This window comes from Aphis gossypii, chromosome 3 (genome assembly GCF_020184175.1).
Source record: "Aphis gossypii isolate Hap1 chromosome 3, ASM2018417v2, whole genome shotgun sequence".
Classification (NCBI taxonomy): domain Eukaryota; kingdom Metazoa; phylum Arthropoda; class Insecta; order Hemiptera; family Aphididae; genus Aphis; species Aphis gossypii.
Window position 1 is genome coordinate 24,546,646 of NC_065532.1, and position 19,930 is coordinate 24,566,575.

General features: G+C 28.1%; 1 protein-coding gene across 1 annotated transcript; it reads left to right on the top strand.

The window, feature by feature from the left end:
• The first annotated feature begins 13,827 nt into the window (after positions 1-13,827).
• LOC114130133 (V-type proton ATPase 16 kDa proteolipid subunit c) lies at positions 13,828-18,602 on the top strand. Its single transcript, XM_050202850.1, has 3 exons — positions 13,828-14,276; positions 16,667-16,856; positions 16,960-18,602. The coding sequence occupies exons 1-3, from the start codon at positions 14,195-14,197 to the stop codon at positions 17,162-17,164; spliced, it is 477 nt and encodes a 158-aa protein (XP_050058807.1). The 5' UTR covers positions 13,828-14,194; the 3' UTR covers positions 17,165-18,602.
• Positions 18,603-19,930: the final 1,328 nt, after the last annotated feature.

Here is a 19,930-nt window from a genome sequence, read left to right on the forward strand (position 1 = left end):
CCCCATTTTTTTTAAGCTTATTATTTAATAATTTAATATTATTTTTCATAAATATAATCAATTACACTACAATAAACTTTATAAATTTATACTATAAATTACATTTTTTTTTTCATAAATATAATAAAACGTAAAACATTATATAAGTATAAAAGGTTAAAAAATATTTATGAAATATAGTCTAAAAATTTCGACATACAAATGATATATTTTGTAAAAAAACATTTAATTTCTGATACTTTTTGCACATATTTTGTAATCATCTTTCATATTTATTTTTTTTTTTGTTAAAAAAACCGTACCTAAGCTGTTTTAATTTTTAATAGTTTATTAATTTTAGATACTAGCGAATAATACAATATACTAGTACTATTACTTTTTTATTTAGACAATCTTTTAAATATAACATTACTATTATTTTATTGTTTCAAGTAGTTGAATTGATCAAAAATATACATCTACTATAATAGGTAGGTAGGTAATTATAGTATAATTGATTATATTTATAAAAAAAAAATTATATTTTACTGGAAAAAAATAATTTCTTATTTAATATTAAATAATAAACTTAAAAAAAAAATGGGGGGACAATGTCCGCATCGAAAATATGTTGGGGGGAAATTGTCCGCCATTCGTACAAAATATGTACAATATTAAACATGAATGACAATACCGCCGTCTTCTGTCGTATAATACGTAATGATGACGATTTACATAACATACGCCCGTTCTGACATTATTAATTACTTATAATAACAATATGTCGTTCGATATTTTGATCATTGACTTTTGGTCTACACACTAGCATGAAAATAACAATTTTTTTTTGAACTTAAATTACTCAAACGTGCAGTTTTTAAACGTAAAATTTTGCGCTGAATATTTGTTTTTCCCACAATATTATATTATATTATTTTGTATACCTATGTCGTCGTGATCAGTTGCAAACATATACAAGTATACAACTACCAATATAAGTATTTAATAATCGTACATAACATTATGTACGCTTGATAATAAAATATATTCCATCACTTTCTAGTTTCTACACTCCTAGAACAAACGATTTTTATAGAAATCGCGAGAGCTACAATAATATGTATATATCAATAAGTATATAACATATTATATTGTAGCGCTTAGTCACTCGGATCTGTAATGACTGTTCATATCTAATTACTTTATGTATAAATTATAATTATACAAATTTTATTACATACCTACTTATTGTTCTTGATATCTAAATAAATATGTAGATTATAGTTCCACTTGCAAATAATATTTAACAAGACGAAATTTTGCCGTCAATTCTGCAATTTTTCAAGCGGTAATAGTATGCAAATGGGTAATGTGTATGTATAATCAGCAATTTTGTTCATCCATGTTAAACGAAACAGAATTAAAATGTTTATTACTTTATGTCTTTATACCTCAATCTCAAACACAATACCATGACAAAATATGTCATGCACAATACTATGAGTAAGTTTCCTCACACACACTGTGTCCGATATTATTTTATAAATCTCTCTCTCTCTTCTCTCTCTAATATATAAATATATATATGTGTGTGTATATTATTATTATTATTATTATTATTATTATTATTATGTACAGTACCTAACCTAACCTAACCTACTACCTACCTATACTGATCGTTAATCATTAAGTTATCGCTTATCGATATAATGCAATTACCGCGGCCGATCTGGGCGATTGTACGATATTATACCTTGTCAGTGTTCGTGATAAAGTTGTGTCGCGAACTACTATGGAAATAAAATAATAAAAACGTATATTTATTTAACACGTATTTTACAATATATATATATATATTACAAATTATTTACATTATCATATAACGGTACTACATAGAAACCGAAACTGCAATGAAATAGTCAAGTGAATTAAGTTTATACTTAGAAATTATTTTAAAGTATACCGACAAGAATAGTTATATCATGTATTTAAATTATAAAATAGATTTTTATATTTAAAAAAGGTACATTATGAAAATACGAATGTGGTTAGTAAAAAGCTTGAAAAAATAAAATAAGATTTATCATAGTAAAAATATCGAAAATACGTACCTAATAATTTTTTTTTTGTACGTTTCAAGTTTAAATTTTTAAGAAATTGAATATTCATATAAAAAAAATAACAATCTTAGTTATTTTGTTGTAATTAAAAAAATATTAAGCGTAGTAATTTGAAACTTTTCACCATTAAATACAAAAAAAATAAAAAAATTTGAAGCGCAATTTATAAAGGCGTATAAAATAATAATAAATATTATAATTATAATTAGTATTGTGTTATTACAATGTTATCATCTGTATACAAAAAAAAATATACTTAGTAAGTATCCCGAATGTATTCTATCAGCTGAATCGAAATTCCAATAACTGAATAACACTATAATATACATACATATATATATATATATATATAATACATATTCATATATAATAATATACCTATAATACCTGCAAGATAGCTAGATGCGCATGCTTAAGCATATATTTTAAATAGATTATGTATTATTTATAGCATGTGGTCTGTAAGTATCTCATCATTCTCATCAAAGTACATATCTATATGGTTAAGAACTCAAATTATTTTGAACATTTTTTAATTTTTTACATAAAAATGAATAGTGCTATTTCGATTAGGTTATAGGTAGATACTTAAATAAGTAGTTAAAAAATAAGAATAAATCTTTTCTTCTATTAACTCGTGGTATATACAATAACTACACACTCGCATACAATATACAGGTACTTATAAAGCTATACCTTATAGGGCTTAGATTAAAACAATATGAATTAGTAATTATCTATTTAATCTATTATTCTTATAAAATCTATGACTTAACGTATATAATAAGGCTGAAAACATATTTGCAATACGATTATTATAGACGCGAGTAAACGTATATCTTACTTATTAACAGACGTTATAGTAATGTATTTTGTATAATAATATTTGTGTGTAAATACAATTAACATTCTACTCTAAAATGTTATAAGTTTTAATTTATTTCAGAATACAGCTATTAAACACGAACGGGAAGTAAAATAAAGTAAAATAAATACAGTAAAATACCCTTACAATGGATCCCCTGTGTGTGTGTTTGTTCATAATTGCTTTGAGATTTGAGAGAAAGTACAACAGTTAATAAAGTGTAGTACTGTAGTAGTAAATCTTTAGCCGTCTGTTTAGGACGTTGCCTGGGATACACTGCGTGATTTACCTTTTAACCACCTTAGATAACCGCAAACAAGTTATTACTGAAAAATTTCAAGGGAAGTACTAAATGGCTAAAGGATTGGATATTGAAGAAGCCTGATAGACAAAACATATTGTCACCAATCCAACAATCAAGCCTTAAATTTTCCGCTAAAAATTTGGGTGACTTTTAATTACTTACTGACTGATTATGGAAAGTGTAATCACATGATGCACAAATAAAAATTACATACCACCTTACGATTGTGGAAACGTATCACAAAAAATCTCTGGGCCCAATTTTCCCATTCGAAATCACTCCAATAATGATATTCGTAAAACTATATCACAGCGAATATTAAATACCTATGTATAGTTGATTGGATACAAAACCTGAAAATTAATATTTGCGTAGCTTCTTACACGTAATATCTCCGAGATATAATAGTTGGGAGAGTTATAATAGATATACCTATCTAGCTAGTCTTTAATATTATTATACTTACCTAATTGTTTATTTAATAGCTGTAATTTTTATATTTATTTTATTTAGTTTATCTGCTTATTTAAATTTATATCATGTTGAATTGCAGCAACCCATAAATCTATTTGGTTTAATACATTAAAAAAATATTTATATATTATTATGGTAATTCTTAAAATGTGTTTACATTTTTATCGTTCATGTTGTGTAACTTGTCATACGAAAGTCAAAAGTACAAAACAAATAGGTAAAACGGATCACCTAGGTATATATAAGAAGGAAGTTTTCTTACAACGGATAACAAAATAGTCTCATATAGTTAATAACTTATATCTAGAATATTTTAGTTTCCATAATATGATAGCTAAAAACTCTTTTATAATGTAAAAACTAAAAATTAATTGGTACCCAGTGAATATATAATAATCCAGCAAAGGATGAGGTTATATATTATAATATTCATAATAAATCTTTTACAGAGTATCTGCAGGACATCATTTAATATAAATTATAAAACATTGTACATTGTATGATTATATAAAATTTACATATATTATTTATGAAAACACATATTATACAAAAAAATATTTAATGAAATAATTCAAATGTTCTCATAATTGATGTATAATACATTAATATCTGCAACATGAATAATTGATAAATATTATTAGTAGAAGTATAATAATGTTTAAAACTTTAAAATAAGTAATATATCAATACAGCCCATTTAGGTACATGCTTAAATAATAAACACTAGTATTTAAAATTTAATATGTCCAATTTTAAAGTTAAATTATAACATTATATTATGTACTTAGTACTACCTATATTATTATGTAGGTAGTATTAAAACATTTGAAACATGTATGAGTATTTTGTTCCTTTACATACGTCTTGTTTAAATTGTATTATTATGGAAATGTATACGCCTAATTTCTATTAATATGTAAAATGTAAAATATCAGAAAAATATTTCATTTCAGTTAATTTCGAAACTAAGCGAGACGAATACCCTTTGCAGTATACCTACTTATATGTTTAAACACAATATATACGGGTATTAGTTTCGAATGTATAGCTCATGGTTGTAGACACTATTATATATGTACCTATGTCCCATATAATAAGTAACTTTATTTTTAAGACACAAATATTAACATAAATTATAAGAAATTATGTGTAATGATAATACATTCATAATTAATTTCTGGTCAAAACCAAAATTAAAAATGTTAACAAGATAATAAAACATGAATTCTTATTTTTACCAGTAGGTTTATTAAACTTAAGTTTGGTAAAAGAATTAAGAAATAAATATTATTTAAAAAAAATAGCAATCAGTATTAAGCATATTATTGCCTATTAGATCTACCTATATCTACTAAAAATTATAAAAAAACCGATCATGGCAAAAATATTGATTTCTTTAAAAACTTAAAAGACATATAAGAGTGGATAGACAGTAAAAGTAAAACTAATAATATATTACTAAATAATGAAAAAGGTGTATATATATATATATATATATACCTCTTTTCAAAAATGTTAGTTTTTATTATTTTCCAATTAAAAATTTTTACCCAAATTTTCAGTAATATATTTGAATTACAATTTAGTATTTACTATATTTTACTGAATGACTAAAACCTGCGAATTTAAAGTTTATGAACTAATATTCAATTTTTTAGCTATTTGTGGAACAAAAGTATCAAATAATTCAAATACATAAATATATTAATATTTAATTTGAATATAGTTAAAGTTGCCATTTAAATCTTATAGTATTATAAATACATGTAGTAAGCACTATTTCACTAGGCAGTTATGAATGTGATTGTCAATATTTTTTAAAAGCAAATTGGTATAAAACATATTTATTTTCTAAATAATTATACGCGCTCATAAACATTTAACAATAGGTAGATCATTACAACTATTTAAGTACCTTTAAATTTAGGAATTTTCTAGCGTTAGTTTAAAAGTTCGAGTGTACGCATACAGTATTACAGTGTTATTTAACATCAATCATCATATAAATACATAATATAAGTGAAGAAATACTATGATGTTTATATATTATATAGGTAGCTATTATTATATATGTATAAAATAGGTAGGACGGTACTAATCACTAGTGGTAGGTACTACAGTAATCGATACTCAGTTTTCGAACTATTCTTGTGATGTGACATTGTGAATACTGAATATTATAGATAATGATAAAAACGTTTTGCTCAAAATAAAGTCAATACTCATTATAAGTAATGACTTGAATTATTTCAAATTTATAAAAGCTATATTTCTGTAACATAAAATTAAATATAGTTATATTATTTCTTAGTTCTTACTGAATGAATTTTATAATTCTCTTCTAGTAATTATTAATTATTTTTTGTTGAATTGTATTCTAAATATATTATATGTTTGGTATTATGGTCGGGATTCATAATAAAGGCTAAGAAATTACTCAAGCAAAAACTTAATAATGTTCTAAAATGTTTAAAGTTTTAACGTCGAAGTTATAGGTTTGACAATTTTGATTGGTGAATTTAAATTTTCAGTGAAACATTATAATATTTATATTAGAGAGGTATAGCACACATGTAACATTTATTGAGAGAATTAATGTTTTTTAAGTTAAATTATCATGTCAATTAAAACAAATTCGAATTAGATAATCAATAATAGGCAATTAATAGCCAAATAATAATTATTGTTGAGAAACGCTAATACACATAGGTATATTATATTATACAAAGCTACATTAATTATATTATGTTAAAACTTATATTCAAAAATTAATGACGATAACAGAACACAATATATTGGCAAGTTTACTACAACCTTCATAGTCCACGTACAGCACTATAAATATTTGTGTTAAGATAACATAAACATACATAGATAAAAATAGTATTTTAATTTTAATTTTAGTGTGTTTACGTGTAAATGTGTCGCTAGATATAACTCTAAACTCATCACTCATCATTAATAAAAACCACTCAAGCACGAGATCACGAAAGGGTTATTGTGAGGCAATTATCTCACATTCTCACATTTAAAATGAGGTGGTGGGTAGTGTTTACTGTTTAGTAATGGATACATGCTTAAAAAGTATTAGTTAATTTGTATTTATAAATAATAATAATTTACTGACCCAGAGGAAGTAATTTTATTAAAACAAATAATAATATTGATGTAAGTTCGGTTGGTATTATATTATATCAAGGTTTATTGTTAGATTCAGCAGAGCAAGAAAATTATACCTTATTCTTCACTTTTAAGTCTTTGACGTAATTTAACTTCTATTAATCTCCAGGAAAGAGCCACTAATGATTAAACAATTGCACTACAGTCGCATAAATTCTTACTTTAACAGTTTAACTTATATATCATTACCATGTAACATATTAACATATATTAATATAATATTATAATTGTATTTTCACAATTTTTTTGGAAAACACGAGCAATATATTAAACGTTGAATTATTATAAACTGTATGTATTTATAATCATTATTCCACTTCTTATATGCGATCAAGATTATAAAAAGCTTTTATCAGGTTCTTCATGGCTCACTCGTATTTTATTTTTATGCATTACGCTCTAAAGTATAAAATACGCGTCTACGTTGTAAGAGTATATACTCTTACGCTGTTGACGTTGTAGAAAGCTTTTCGGTAGTAATAATTAACAAACTTAAATATTCATTCTTATGATTTTAGGGAACTGAGTATTTGCCAATCAAAACTAAGAGTATTATAATATTTACGAAAAAACGCCGAATGGAACGAAATTTGCCTATATTACATACCTATACTTACGAATACAGTTATGTTTATTTTCCGTTAAAATTTTTTAAATTATTTAAACGTCTCAAAAATTTTCGATTTGAAATAGATAAATACTTTCTTTTAATGAATAATATGATAAAATAATAATAAAAATAAATAATAATATATTATGATAAATGTATTTTCTTCGTAGAACTATATTTCAACTACAGCAATATAGTGACATCGTGTTATTGAAGAATTTTCTATACAGAAGGCTCATAGCAAAATATAATCATTATTTACAAATCTTATATATTTCTTCTTTTCTCATTTAGTCGTTTATATCCTATTACATTTCTATATAAGTATATTAGGTATATAATGTATTTTATTATATTGTTGTTGGTATAACTTAGAAAAAAGATTAAAATCTAAAATTATAATTTGTCTTATGTACCTACATAGGTACTTATAAATATTGACTGATTTTTTTATTAGAAATAAATAGAGTGGTAAAATAAAAGTGTTATTCTCTAAACACACGTGCAATAAGGGAAAATAAACATTTTGTGGTAGCATTTTGTTAACAAAAGAAAAATGTCTTATTAGTGAAGCTTAAATGGTTTTTTTTGACTACGAATGAAAGGGAACTGAGAAAAAAAAGTAGCCAATGCCCAATAGTACCTATATATGGCGCTAAAATCTTAAATACGCCTTTGCAGTGGCATATGTATTTTTAGTTTTCTATATATTGTACATTACTGAGAAGTGAGATGGTGAATAATTATTTAACTAGGAATAATTGAATTTAAATTAGTATGAAAATTTAAGTAATATATGTATATATATATTGATTTAACAACCTTAAGATTGGTTTGACAACAGTCTATTGGATCTTTGAAGCCTTAATTGGACCTACTGTTGAGTGCAAGGTAACTGGGAAGATTTTTATTGTAAACTGTGCAGTGGTTTCACGTTGCTTTCTGCACAAGACTAATACAATTTGACTAATCAACTAAGGCCTAAGGGCAGAAATTTTCAGATCTTTTGAAGATTTTTGATAAAGAAATACCAAGGAGAGATGGAGATGATGCAAGTTATTTGTTGCGAGTTAGATTACGCTTAGTGCTCTTGAGTCAATCTATTATTAGAAACTATATTGTAACATGCAGTAAATAATTATATAATATGCAGAGTAGATATGTCAATTAAGGCAATAAAGTATAGTATACCATATTTGTAATATGTAATTTATAAAGATATAAATGTATTATATTTTCATTTTCATTTTGTTAACTCTATATATACGTAGGTACTAGGTAGTTTATATGAAATATTAATATATATATATATAACTATATTATATTATAAGTAATAACCATGTCAAACGCCCAGTTAATTTGCATGCATGGACTCTATTCATTATAAAAATATAATTAACATTATACAAACAATTGAGTATAATGATGACGTGTGTCTAAATTATAATTTTATTTATTTTATATTTATGAGCTAATGTGTAATTTCAACGAATACTGTACTTTTGGTAAAATTCTAATTTAAAAAGCATGTATTTTATAATATATATCATGTATGTATTCAAGCTTAACCTATCCAATAATAATATATTGTACACTATATATAACTGGTATGGACAGGCGCATACATATGTATTATGTATGGCAACTATGCCATGCAGTAAAACACCGAACATAATATTAATGTAATAATAATAATATATTATATTGATTATGATAATTTGACTTTTGACTACTATGCAAACTCATACTATCCATAGTATCATGTTTAATTTATCACAAATATACGAAGTAATTACATAATAACGTAAAAAAGAATCGTTTATTATATCATACTCGACTAATGTTTGCATTTCTTTGATTACCTATGTAAATTTAAATTTACTTTGATACAAATAAACCATTAAATGTGACTAAATGTGGCTAGTAGTTGTACAACTATACAGTATACATATACATAGTACTATAGTCTATATAATAGCAGTTAACAATACAGATATAGAATTTCTATTATAATTTTTAGATGAAGGTGTAACCGTGTAATCAAACTGCTAATAACAGGCGTTTTGTAATACTTGTTAGAGCCAAGGGGTGGTGGTCGGCGGATAATGAAATTGACAACTTAAACTCAATAAATATCAATTAAAACTTTTCTCACTGAGCTCGAAATTTAGAATTGTTTTCACTGCAATTCCATGGAATCTAAGTTTTAATTTTTAAATGATTTGCAAGCATATTATTATGTTAATAAAAAACAAATAAAATAGTTATAATTGTTAGATAAAAAAAAGTATGTATACCTATATATTTTAAGTGGCTATAGTAAGTACCTATTATATCATTATATTAAGCTGCTTACCTAATCACTTTATCATATTAAATAAGTTACAACTTATATTAAAATAAATAAATAACTTAAAATCGATTTTTGATATTAATAAATATTATACATCATTATTCATTTATTTATCTAAAGAAAATGATTAAACTTACGTGCTTTACCTATACGGCTATACTGTGTAAGTATAAATTAAGTTATTATTTTTTCTTCATTTAAGTTAATTTTGAAATTTATTTATTCAACAATCTAGGCTTTAGCTATCTATTCATTATTCGAGTTATATACACTTTTATTAACTATTATTAATAAATAATAATATTATACATATTACATATAGTACCTATGTGTATGATGTATATAACTATAAAATAGGTACATTTTTTTTTTAATATCCACTAAATAATAGTTACTATTAAATTAGTGCTTAATTATATAAGTTAATAAAAAAAAAAAATATATTTTTTAAAAAATATATTGATTCCCATCAAGGCCTATACAATAAAAATTATACATTGTGGTATTGTACTATGTATTTATATTGCTGTAGGCCGAAGAAATTGAAATAAAATATTTATAAATATTTAGGTATTTGTAAAAATTATTCAGTAGGTAGCTCTACGCTCAATAGTATTTAAAACCCATCATGGAGATAACTATTTGATGAAGATATTTTCAAGATTTTTAATAGTGATATTAAATAATAATTAGTATATTATAAAGACCGTGCGCGACATCCACCCGATCATGATAGAAGACGAAAAATCCTATAACTTAATTTCATATAGTGGTCCACTAGTTAGTATTTAATTAACAAATACATTATTTTTCTTACAAATCATAAATACGAGTACGTCAATGCGCTAATAGGCCAACAGTAAAAATTTGTTCAAATAAGTAATGAGTCGCCTTAACATCGTAATGGCCAGATGGCCTATTCCCTTGATTTCGTCTTTAAATATTACACCTATTACCTATGTACTATTACTAATTACTATAGCTGTGATAAAAAATATCTATTGAATTTTTTTAAATGTTTTATACTAGATTTTGTAATATTATTACATAGCTGTATGTCCAACGAAACTACAAAAGTTTTCAACACGAAAATCTTATCGATACTATACGATAACAATAGGTAAATATACATATTGATAGCCATATAATAAGTAATACGATAATGCGTCAATGCGTCATTTCAAAGAATAACACACCAAAAGATTTATTTTAATATAACACTTAAAGTAAAATATTATTAATTTTTACAATTGCTTAGGTATTATAATTGCGAGGTATAATAATTGTGTTTGTGTCAAGTTTAAGTTATCGATCTTTTAGAATTTAGACGAAGAAACTACAAACGTATATCTTAATTGTTAATCATTCTGTAAAATCATGAACTATCAAAATATTCACGTCATGAAATACGAACGTTATATTATTTAGCTAGATGAAACTGATAAACCTATAATGATTTTTAGTTGAAAATTGACATATAAAACTCGTATTTATACACGAATTTTTATCACATGTACGGTGTACATATTGTTGGTATGAAAGTTACCTATATATATATACTTCAGCTGTCGCAAGCAGATATTATTTTAATCATCGTAGAGGACTCAATTGACTGATTTTCGTAATTATTTACTGTAATCATGTATGACGCGAGTGATTTTCTAAATTGTATACATATATATATATTTATATATTATTATAACACCATGCTATACGCCTATACGACTCTGTACCTATACACTGTATTGTGTTTACGTATATTTTAACATATAATCACTGAAAAAAATTGAAATAAATCATAAATAGATTAATAATTTTAAGAATCGGAAAACATGTATTTGCATTGCTTCTATACATAAGTATGACTAGTCGTTATCGAAAGGACATACATAATGATGAAAAATTCATATACATAGGGCATAATATTATTATAACATCGTATAGATAAAATAAAAATACACCAAATTATTATCGATTTATTTGTTTGTATAATATATGTACATGTATACCTATACATTATAGGAAAGACATCATCGTCTTAAAGCTTTCGCCCTCCACCGACCTACTTGAAATTTAATGACATATTATGTGTATGTGTGTATAGCAACTAGCAGGTAATCACTAATCCGTATAATTATTGACATTATTATAAAATATATAATAACGTAACAAACGTGATACGCGGAATGGCGAAACGATTATCACTTTATACGGTCGTCGTTTGTTGGGTCGCAGTATTTAGATGATTTTTTTAATATTATAGTTCTAATAATTAAAATTCCGCATACCTTTACCACAACAGCAATATGTATCACATACTATATAAAATAGTAGCCACTAAAAGCTAAGATATGCAAATAAAAACCAACATAATTTTATATTTTTTGATATGGCAATGGAGCATACACAATATAATATACTGAGTGAGACTTTTATAGAACACACTCATTTTTTCAAAAGCTATTAATGTTTTTAAAAATATTTTTTCTACGTAATTTTTCAATCGAATTAAAACAACATTTTATTAAGAAAAATGTATAATATTTTATACACACATTTTAATTTCATATCATGAAGAAAAATATTTTTGAGTGTTTCGGTATACAAAAATTGAAATTAGGATTAGTAGTTAAGAGTTGTAAACTTGTAACTTATTATAAATTTTTAAAACAATGGTGAGCAGAAAAGTAGATCAACATTTGCGGATATCCCCGTACCACTCCACTTCCCTCAAAAAAACTTTAAATACTAACAATAACTTAAAAACTACTAATTGTCAAAAGTTCGATTTTTATGTATAAAATCCTTCAAAAATGCTTCGAAATATGAAATTAAAAATTGTATATTGTAACTTAAAAAAAAGAAAAAAAGAAAAAAATTAGGTCTAACAATAAGAAATATTATAAAACTATGATTTTTTTAAAAAAAGTTTATTTTAATTTCACCTGAAAATTATATAAAAAAAAATATTTTCAAAAACGTTAATAGATTTTTTAATAATAAATTCGAATAAAATAGAATAAACCTGTATAATATAGATAGATACTTGCGTAATATTATTAGATATGACACATAATATAGACTGTACAAATCAGTCGTAAAGATTAAAAAGAAAATATAACAATAATCAATGATCTACCGTCATAGTAAACACGCATAATTTATAAAAAGATAAAACTAAAAAATATCTAGTAATAGCAACATATTATTGATTAGACATTATTTAATGCAGATGTTTTGTAGGCATTATTTTTTCATACACGTTTGACGTGTAGCAGAAAAGCCAGAAATATTTAATAGTTTTTCACGATCGTGTTATAGAATGTTAGTTACCTACGTCTTACAATTACAATAATAAAATATATTATATTTTTGGGAAATATAATAAAATACCATAAGATAAACTACACAATTATACAATAACATATTGACATCATATTGTACTGACCGAAAATCGTATACTTCTAAGGCCGGATAGAGCTGATCACATGCGTAGTGCAGCTGGCGCAGACCGGCAGAGATAGAATCGAAAGTTCTATGAATTGGAAGACCAAAAGTTAAAGTGCTCGTTTGTAAATCCATTGAAGCCATAACATATTATTATTATGATGTATCACGGAAGAGACGGCTTTTGAAAATCGGCGCGGCGGCGTCTACTTTTTTGGGCGTGGACGATTTTATATTTGGCGCGCTTTCTTTGGAGGCCGTCGATTAGAGCCGCCGCCGGCCATTTTGAACAATGCCGAACAGCGTCTTGCAGGCGGCAGGCGGACGTCGTTACGGCCGCCGCCGCACCGTCGCGCCACCGGCACCGCCACCACCACCACCGCCGCCGCCACCACCACCACTCCAGTACCAACCACACCACACCGCCGATCGCCTTTTTACGTTCGTCACGGTTGGTTTTCGTATTATTTTTTCTGTTCCATTTCCTACTCTCGTCTACCGTAGGCTGTACCCCGTTCGAGTTACTGGTTTCGTAACCGGCCGCCGTGCGTTCAGTCTGTCAATTTTTTTATCACCATCCGCGGAACGCGTCTCTCGCCACTGTTTAATCGCAGCCGCCGTCGTTCGCTCATTCCGCTCTCGTAGTAGTTCGTACTCGCTCACTCACTCTACACGTACACACACTCACACACACACACACACACACATCGAAACTCGTGTGCACCGCTCTCGCCCGGTTGGATTTATCTATTTTCCACGCGAGTCCGAACCAAGTCGGCCGCGCCGCACACACGTCTCCGACCGTCGGTGTAACTATCGTTTGGACTTTCGTCGTTTGTCGCATTACGTTCCCGGCACAACCATGAGCAGCTTGGCGGAGACAAATCCGATTTACGGGCCGTTTTTCGGCGTTATGGGCGCGGCATCGGCCATCATTTTCAGCGGTAAGCATAACGGCGACGATAATATGTTTGCGTCGTGTGTATTGTATGTATTGTAATAATATATCGACGACACCGTTGTCGGGACTGTACCTCCCCGGGGCCTAGTACCCGTGATATTATGTCGTCCGACGCCACTCGTGTGCGGCGGACAGGGCGGCGGTGTTCGATCGATGTCGCGCGGCGGGCGCCATCCTCGTTTTCGTCGAAAAATTGCGGCCCCAAAGCGAGAAAAACTCACGGCCGCCACACCCACCCGCCGCCGCCGCCGACGACGGTGGTGGTCGATACGACGCGGGATCTTCCCGTATTGAGATTGGACTCGGAGGATCTACGTCGGTGACGGCGTGTGTCAGCGGTTTTTTGGCAGCCTTTGATATCGTCGTCACGTCCTATATTGTGTTTGTGAGGCGGTTCGACCGCATTACGCACGCACGCGTTTCAAGACCTACACGAGTAGTGGATGTGTTTAGGCGTGGCCTGATAACCGTGGTTTTCTTATTCACATAGCACTTGACGACGTAATATTGAGTGTACGCGTTCGCGACCGATCGATTTTTTGGAAAACTGTGCCCCCAGCACCCTGACAATGGAGACGCGGAACGTAACGAACCGCAATTCTTTTTTGAAAACCGAAAAAATCGGTCAAAACCCGTTCCCGTACTGCCTTTTTCCGCATTATTTTCTATCATCTGACGTCTATTTTCACGATTTGAGTTACTACTCAATTCCGACAGCGACTAAAGGTCGAGATAAAATTCGTCATTTCGCCTCTCATTCTCGAGGTCGCCATCGCAACCTGTTCGCATCGCGTGTCCCACATACGACTCGCCCGCATGGGCGTGACCCGGTCGAGTTTTTTGAACACTTGCGTCTTGAATGCTCTTGTTTTTCATCCCCTGTAAAATGTCTGCCACACTAAATCCTTTGCAGCAAAATTCCCGATTGACGTTCCTGACAATAGTTAACACTAGTGTGATAGTCATCAAATCATGGGCGCGGCGCATGAAGGTCATTTAATTAGATTTCGATTTGAGTGATCCTTATCTCTTTCTCTTCTGTCTGTGGCTAGTCATATTTTAAAGATTTTGATTTCCCCCACGATTACAAGAACAATATTTTGGGACATAATTGTGCGCCAATGCACAATTTTATAATTTCAAAAGTGATACACGTTGCTTTCGCCAAAACCTTAGATTAGACGTTATCTGTTTTCAGATCACAACACTTATCGTGATACGAGTACAAAGTATATTAGTCCAAAGTCTTCCAATATTATTCTATTTGTGTTCAGTATGTTTCATAAATATCCTATAATATCTAATAGGTATTTGCATATTGTATGAATGCAATTTTCTGTATTTTTGAGATTGGAAATTTTTTGAAAAACCACACCCTTTTTTTCACAGAATCTTGGCCATTTTATAGATACTTTTATTTACCATAGATGTTAAGCAATCTTGAGTCATCGGCATTATGAGTACTTTTATAAAAAATACTTTAAAATACCTAACTTATCCTTATTTCATTTAACACATCACTATAATTACAGACAGTCGTCACTGTACCTACCAGTAAAATTATTTTAATTTTTGTTCAAAATCTTTTTTACAACAATAATAAATTATGCACATCAGTTTTAAAATTTTCCCTGTTGTATTAAAAGGCTCAGTTTGTTGGTACATAATTATTACATTATAAGTACTCTTACTTTTCTGTTTTTTATTATCTATCGTATTACCAATCGATTTGATTTCCAGGATTTAAATTTTACTGATGGTGCATTTACAACGATATATTTAAATTGATAATACTAAGAAATTGGACATGACATCTGCAATGGGTGTTTCGTTTTAAATGTTCAACCTGATTAATTAAACTGTTAATAATTTTTGCAATGACTTTCAAGTATTTTGTTTAATGAATATTGCATTGTGTGTACATTTAAAAAAGACTCATACTAAGTGTGGGAGTGTAACTTATAATAAACTAAATAGGTACTCATAAATATAGTTAAATTTTGCAGCAAACTGATAAATAATACCTAATAAAAATATTGTTATGCATGTGGGGTTATTTTAGATCATATTTTTTTAATTTTATAGTTGTAAATAGTACTTATTGAAATACTTTTTTACACTACAGGTAAATTCGAGTATAATCCATATAAACGCAACTGAAAAAGACCCTTTCATTTTGTGTTGGTTTTTAAGTTTAACATAGAAAAACAAATTATATGAATAGAAACCTTATTTCATCTCATTTTGTTTCTATTTAATTAATGTTAACAATTTGCAACATTAGTAATTTGTATCTGTAAATAATACAATTTAAACATACAATGTACGCTTCTATAGTATAATTAATTGTATATCTTTGCTTTTTGTTTTTAGCTCTTGGCGCTGCATATGGTACGGCAAAATCTGGAACAGGTATTGCTGCCATGTCAGTAATGAGGCCAGAACTTATTATGAAATCCATCATTCCCGTTGTCATGGCTGGTATTATTGCTATATATGGTCTCGTAGTAGCTGTCCTAATAGCAGGTGCTCTGGAAGAGCCCTCTAAATACTCCTTATTCAAGTAAGTTTATAAGAAATGAATGAAAAAATTGGACAAATTATGTCGTATTCATTAATAAAATGCAAAATACTAGGATTGCTAACTTTCTGTTCTTTTTTTTTAGGGGATTCATTCATCTTGGTGCTGGTCTTTCTGTAGGCTTCAGTGGTTTGGCTGCTGGTTTCGCAATAGGAATTGTTGGCGATGCTGGTGTCAGAGGCACAGCCCAACAGCCCAGATTATTCGTAGGAATGATCTTGATCCTAATTTTCGCTGAAGTTTTAGGATTGTATGGACTGATTGTTGCAATTTACCTATACACTAAATAAATTATTTTCCCTCTGAATAAATATAAAAACAAAACAAATTTTTTTTTTGTAACAAAAAAAAAAAAACAAACAAACCGTGAACACCCATACGATGCCCAGTTGTTGTCGTCAATACAAACAATATACTACCATATTATTATAAACATTTTAGTTGAAAGGAAATCAAATATTTGTGCCCTTACGCCACTCACCTAAATAGTTACGTGTATTTTTCCTTCCCCCAGCTTTCTAAACCATTTTTCCATTCACGTAGCAAATTAAGTAATAATAATCTTAAAAACTATTTTAAAATACATATATTTAAATTAAATAAAATGATGGCCATCTCATGTATCAAACGTTATACTTGTGTTTTATTATTATTATTATTAATTTTTTTTATGTTTCAATGAGTTGTATTATTAAATATTGTTCCCCCCTTTCACTTTTAAATGTTACTTAACTAAGAGGGGACCACCCTCAAACATTAAGTACTCTATGCGATGTGATGCAATCTAAACTTAGGAAGTGTACGATTGTTCTCCATCTTATCGAGTAACGTACACTAATAATAATAATAATAATATATTAAATTATTTAAATTAACATTACTGCAGTTCAGCACAAATATTGTAGCTGTACAATTTAATGAAAATTCGTAGTTAAAGTATTATTGTTTGTTTTTTATCATTCTTTTTTTTTTTACATTTATTGTAAAATAAAAGCAGGCTTACATGGTTACTGGTTATTTTAAATTTTATAATAGACGTATAAATTTACAAAAAAAAAGTTTAAATAACAACTATTAGTGTTTTTAATAATTATTTTAAGTGAGCGTGCATCTAAGACGTGTTAAAACATTCCAATGTATTTGTAATTTAATCGTATAATCCAATGGAAGTATATTAATTTTACTTACAATTAGATATTATATATTCATACATACATACCTTTATATATGTGTATATATATAAACACTTATAAAAATCTGCCATTAAATTATTGTTCGTTAGTTCAAATAGTTATTATTAATCCTGTCAAACACATTTGTTTATTTTCCATTCATATCAATCGCGTGTTTATTGTTTCTCATCATTATCAAATTATTCGTAATTATTATTATAACTGTTCAAAAAAAGAAAAAATTTTAAAAAAAATCCACTATTTATTTTATTATAGTTGTGTATAAATTATGTGGTTAACATTTGTTTTATTTTTATTTTATTTTAATATATATATATATTTTTTTTTTTTTGGTTATTTAGTAGACACTTAATGCAGTAAAACCAATTTTTTTCAATTGTTTTTAGTCGTTTTTAAACAAATTTAAGTCTGTAATATATTATTACTTAGACTTGGAGGAAATTCTAAGGGAGTAAATTAAACCTATCTAATTTTCTATACCTACAATTTCCTAGGAATTTCAATTATTTAGTAATAAAACAAAAATTGTTGTTAATCATTGCGTTTGTTTATTTATTTGTTTTTGTTTTTAAAATTGAAAACCACTAAATTGTTATTTCAATTTTGAAAAGAAATGTTTTACCAAACTGCTATGTGCACATGTATATAGTTCCAGTACAATATATTAGCATGATAACAAAAATTGAGACGAAGATTTGAGAACACTAATGATGATTGAAAATCGACATTACGTTTTATTACTTCAAACGTTTTTGTCTGTTTCACGAGCCATTGTGCCAAGGATTGTGTCTCACACATGTGACCTTAACGCAGTGTAAAATGTAAGGTGAGGATAAAAAAAAATTGAACACGAACATTAGTCATGAATAGCACAGTGACAACTACCTGTTGACACGGAGAGGATGTGATGACCAACGGTTTATTAAAATATTGTATGATTTATGTTGGCGTTGTACTGTACTATAGTGTCCAAAACAAATTTTTCAAACACTGAACTTCCGTTTTAAATTGAGTACATGAGTACTAGATATACAGCAGTAAATAGGTATTTAAATAAAATGTCGTTTTCACTTTTCGTGATAAATATAATAACAATCCTATATTAGAGGAGTGTTGTAATCAGCGTTTTATTTTCTATAGTCATATTATAATGTACTGTATGAAAAATTTAATTTTAATAGTTCAATATAAATTGATGGCCCATTAGTGGTCTCACAATTGATTCATTAAAAACGATGTGATTATTCGTACAACCCGACATTATTTTAATGTCTAAATTCGTGTTGATTATTCCCAATGAGCCTACTGTACGATAATAAAATCGTGATATTCGAATCAATCAAAACGTAAACTAAATCGCTAGCTTGTCATAAAACATAATTTGCTGCGCTCGGATACATTAAGTAGGTAGTGTTTCGTAACGCATACCACTGTCCGTGGGCTTAAATTGTTGAACGAAAAAATTATAATTGAATAAAATATAAATAACAAATTTATAGTATTTAAACGTACAAATATTTTTATTGTTATGACAAAATAACACGGCGCGCGCCTCACAGTTTGGGAACCGCTGCTGTATGGAATGCAACAGCAGCCGGCTGCAGGAATGAACTGCAGTAGTTCAAGCACCTACTACTGTTGCAGGGGTACAGCAAGATACAAATTATACGCGTTGTATACGAGAAATTCATATCGACGATATAAAGTAGAGGGGTAGGGGTAGAATTTTATCCAACAGCGTTGTTAAATATAGATGACCAAAAAAAAATTCTATTTTTCCGAACGTATTACGTGACTATTTAAATTTGAATTCGACTCGGGCGTGAAGTGGGGAGATCGATACGCGCTGCCAGTGGCTGAGTG

Bases quoted from the DNA above. Each gene is read 5' to 3' on its own strand.
- LOC114130133 (XM_050202850.1), top strand. From the start codon at position 14,195: ATGAGCAGCTTGGCGGAGACAAATCCGATTTACGGGCCGTTTTTCGGC. The intron at 14,277-16,666 runs GTAAGCATAACG...TTTTGTTTTTAG, and splicing joins ATCGGCCATCATTTTCAGCG to CTCTTGGCGCTGCATATGGT. The intron at 16,857-16,959 runs GTAAGTTTATAA...CTTTTTTTTTAG, and splicing joins TCTAAATACTCCTTATTCAA to GGGATTCATTCATCTTGGTG.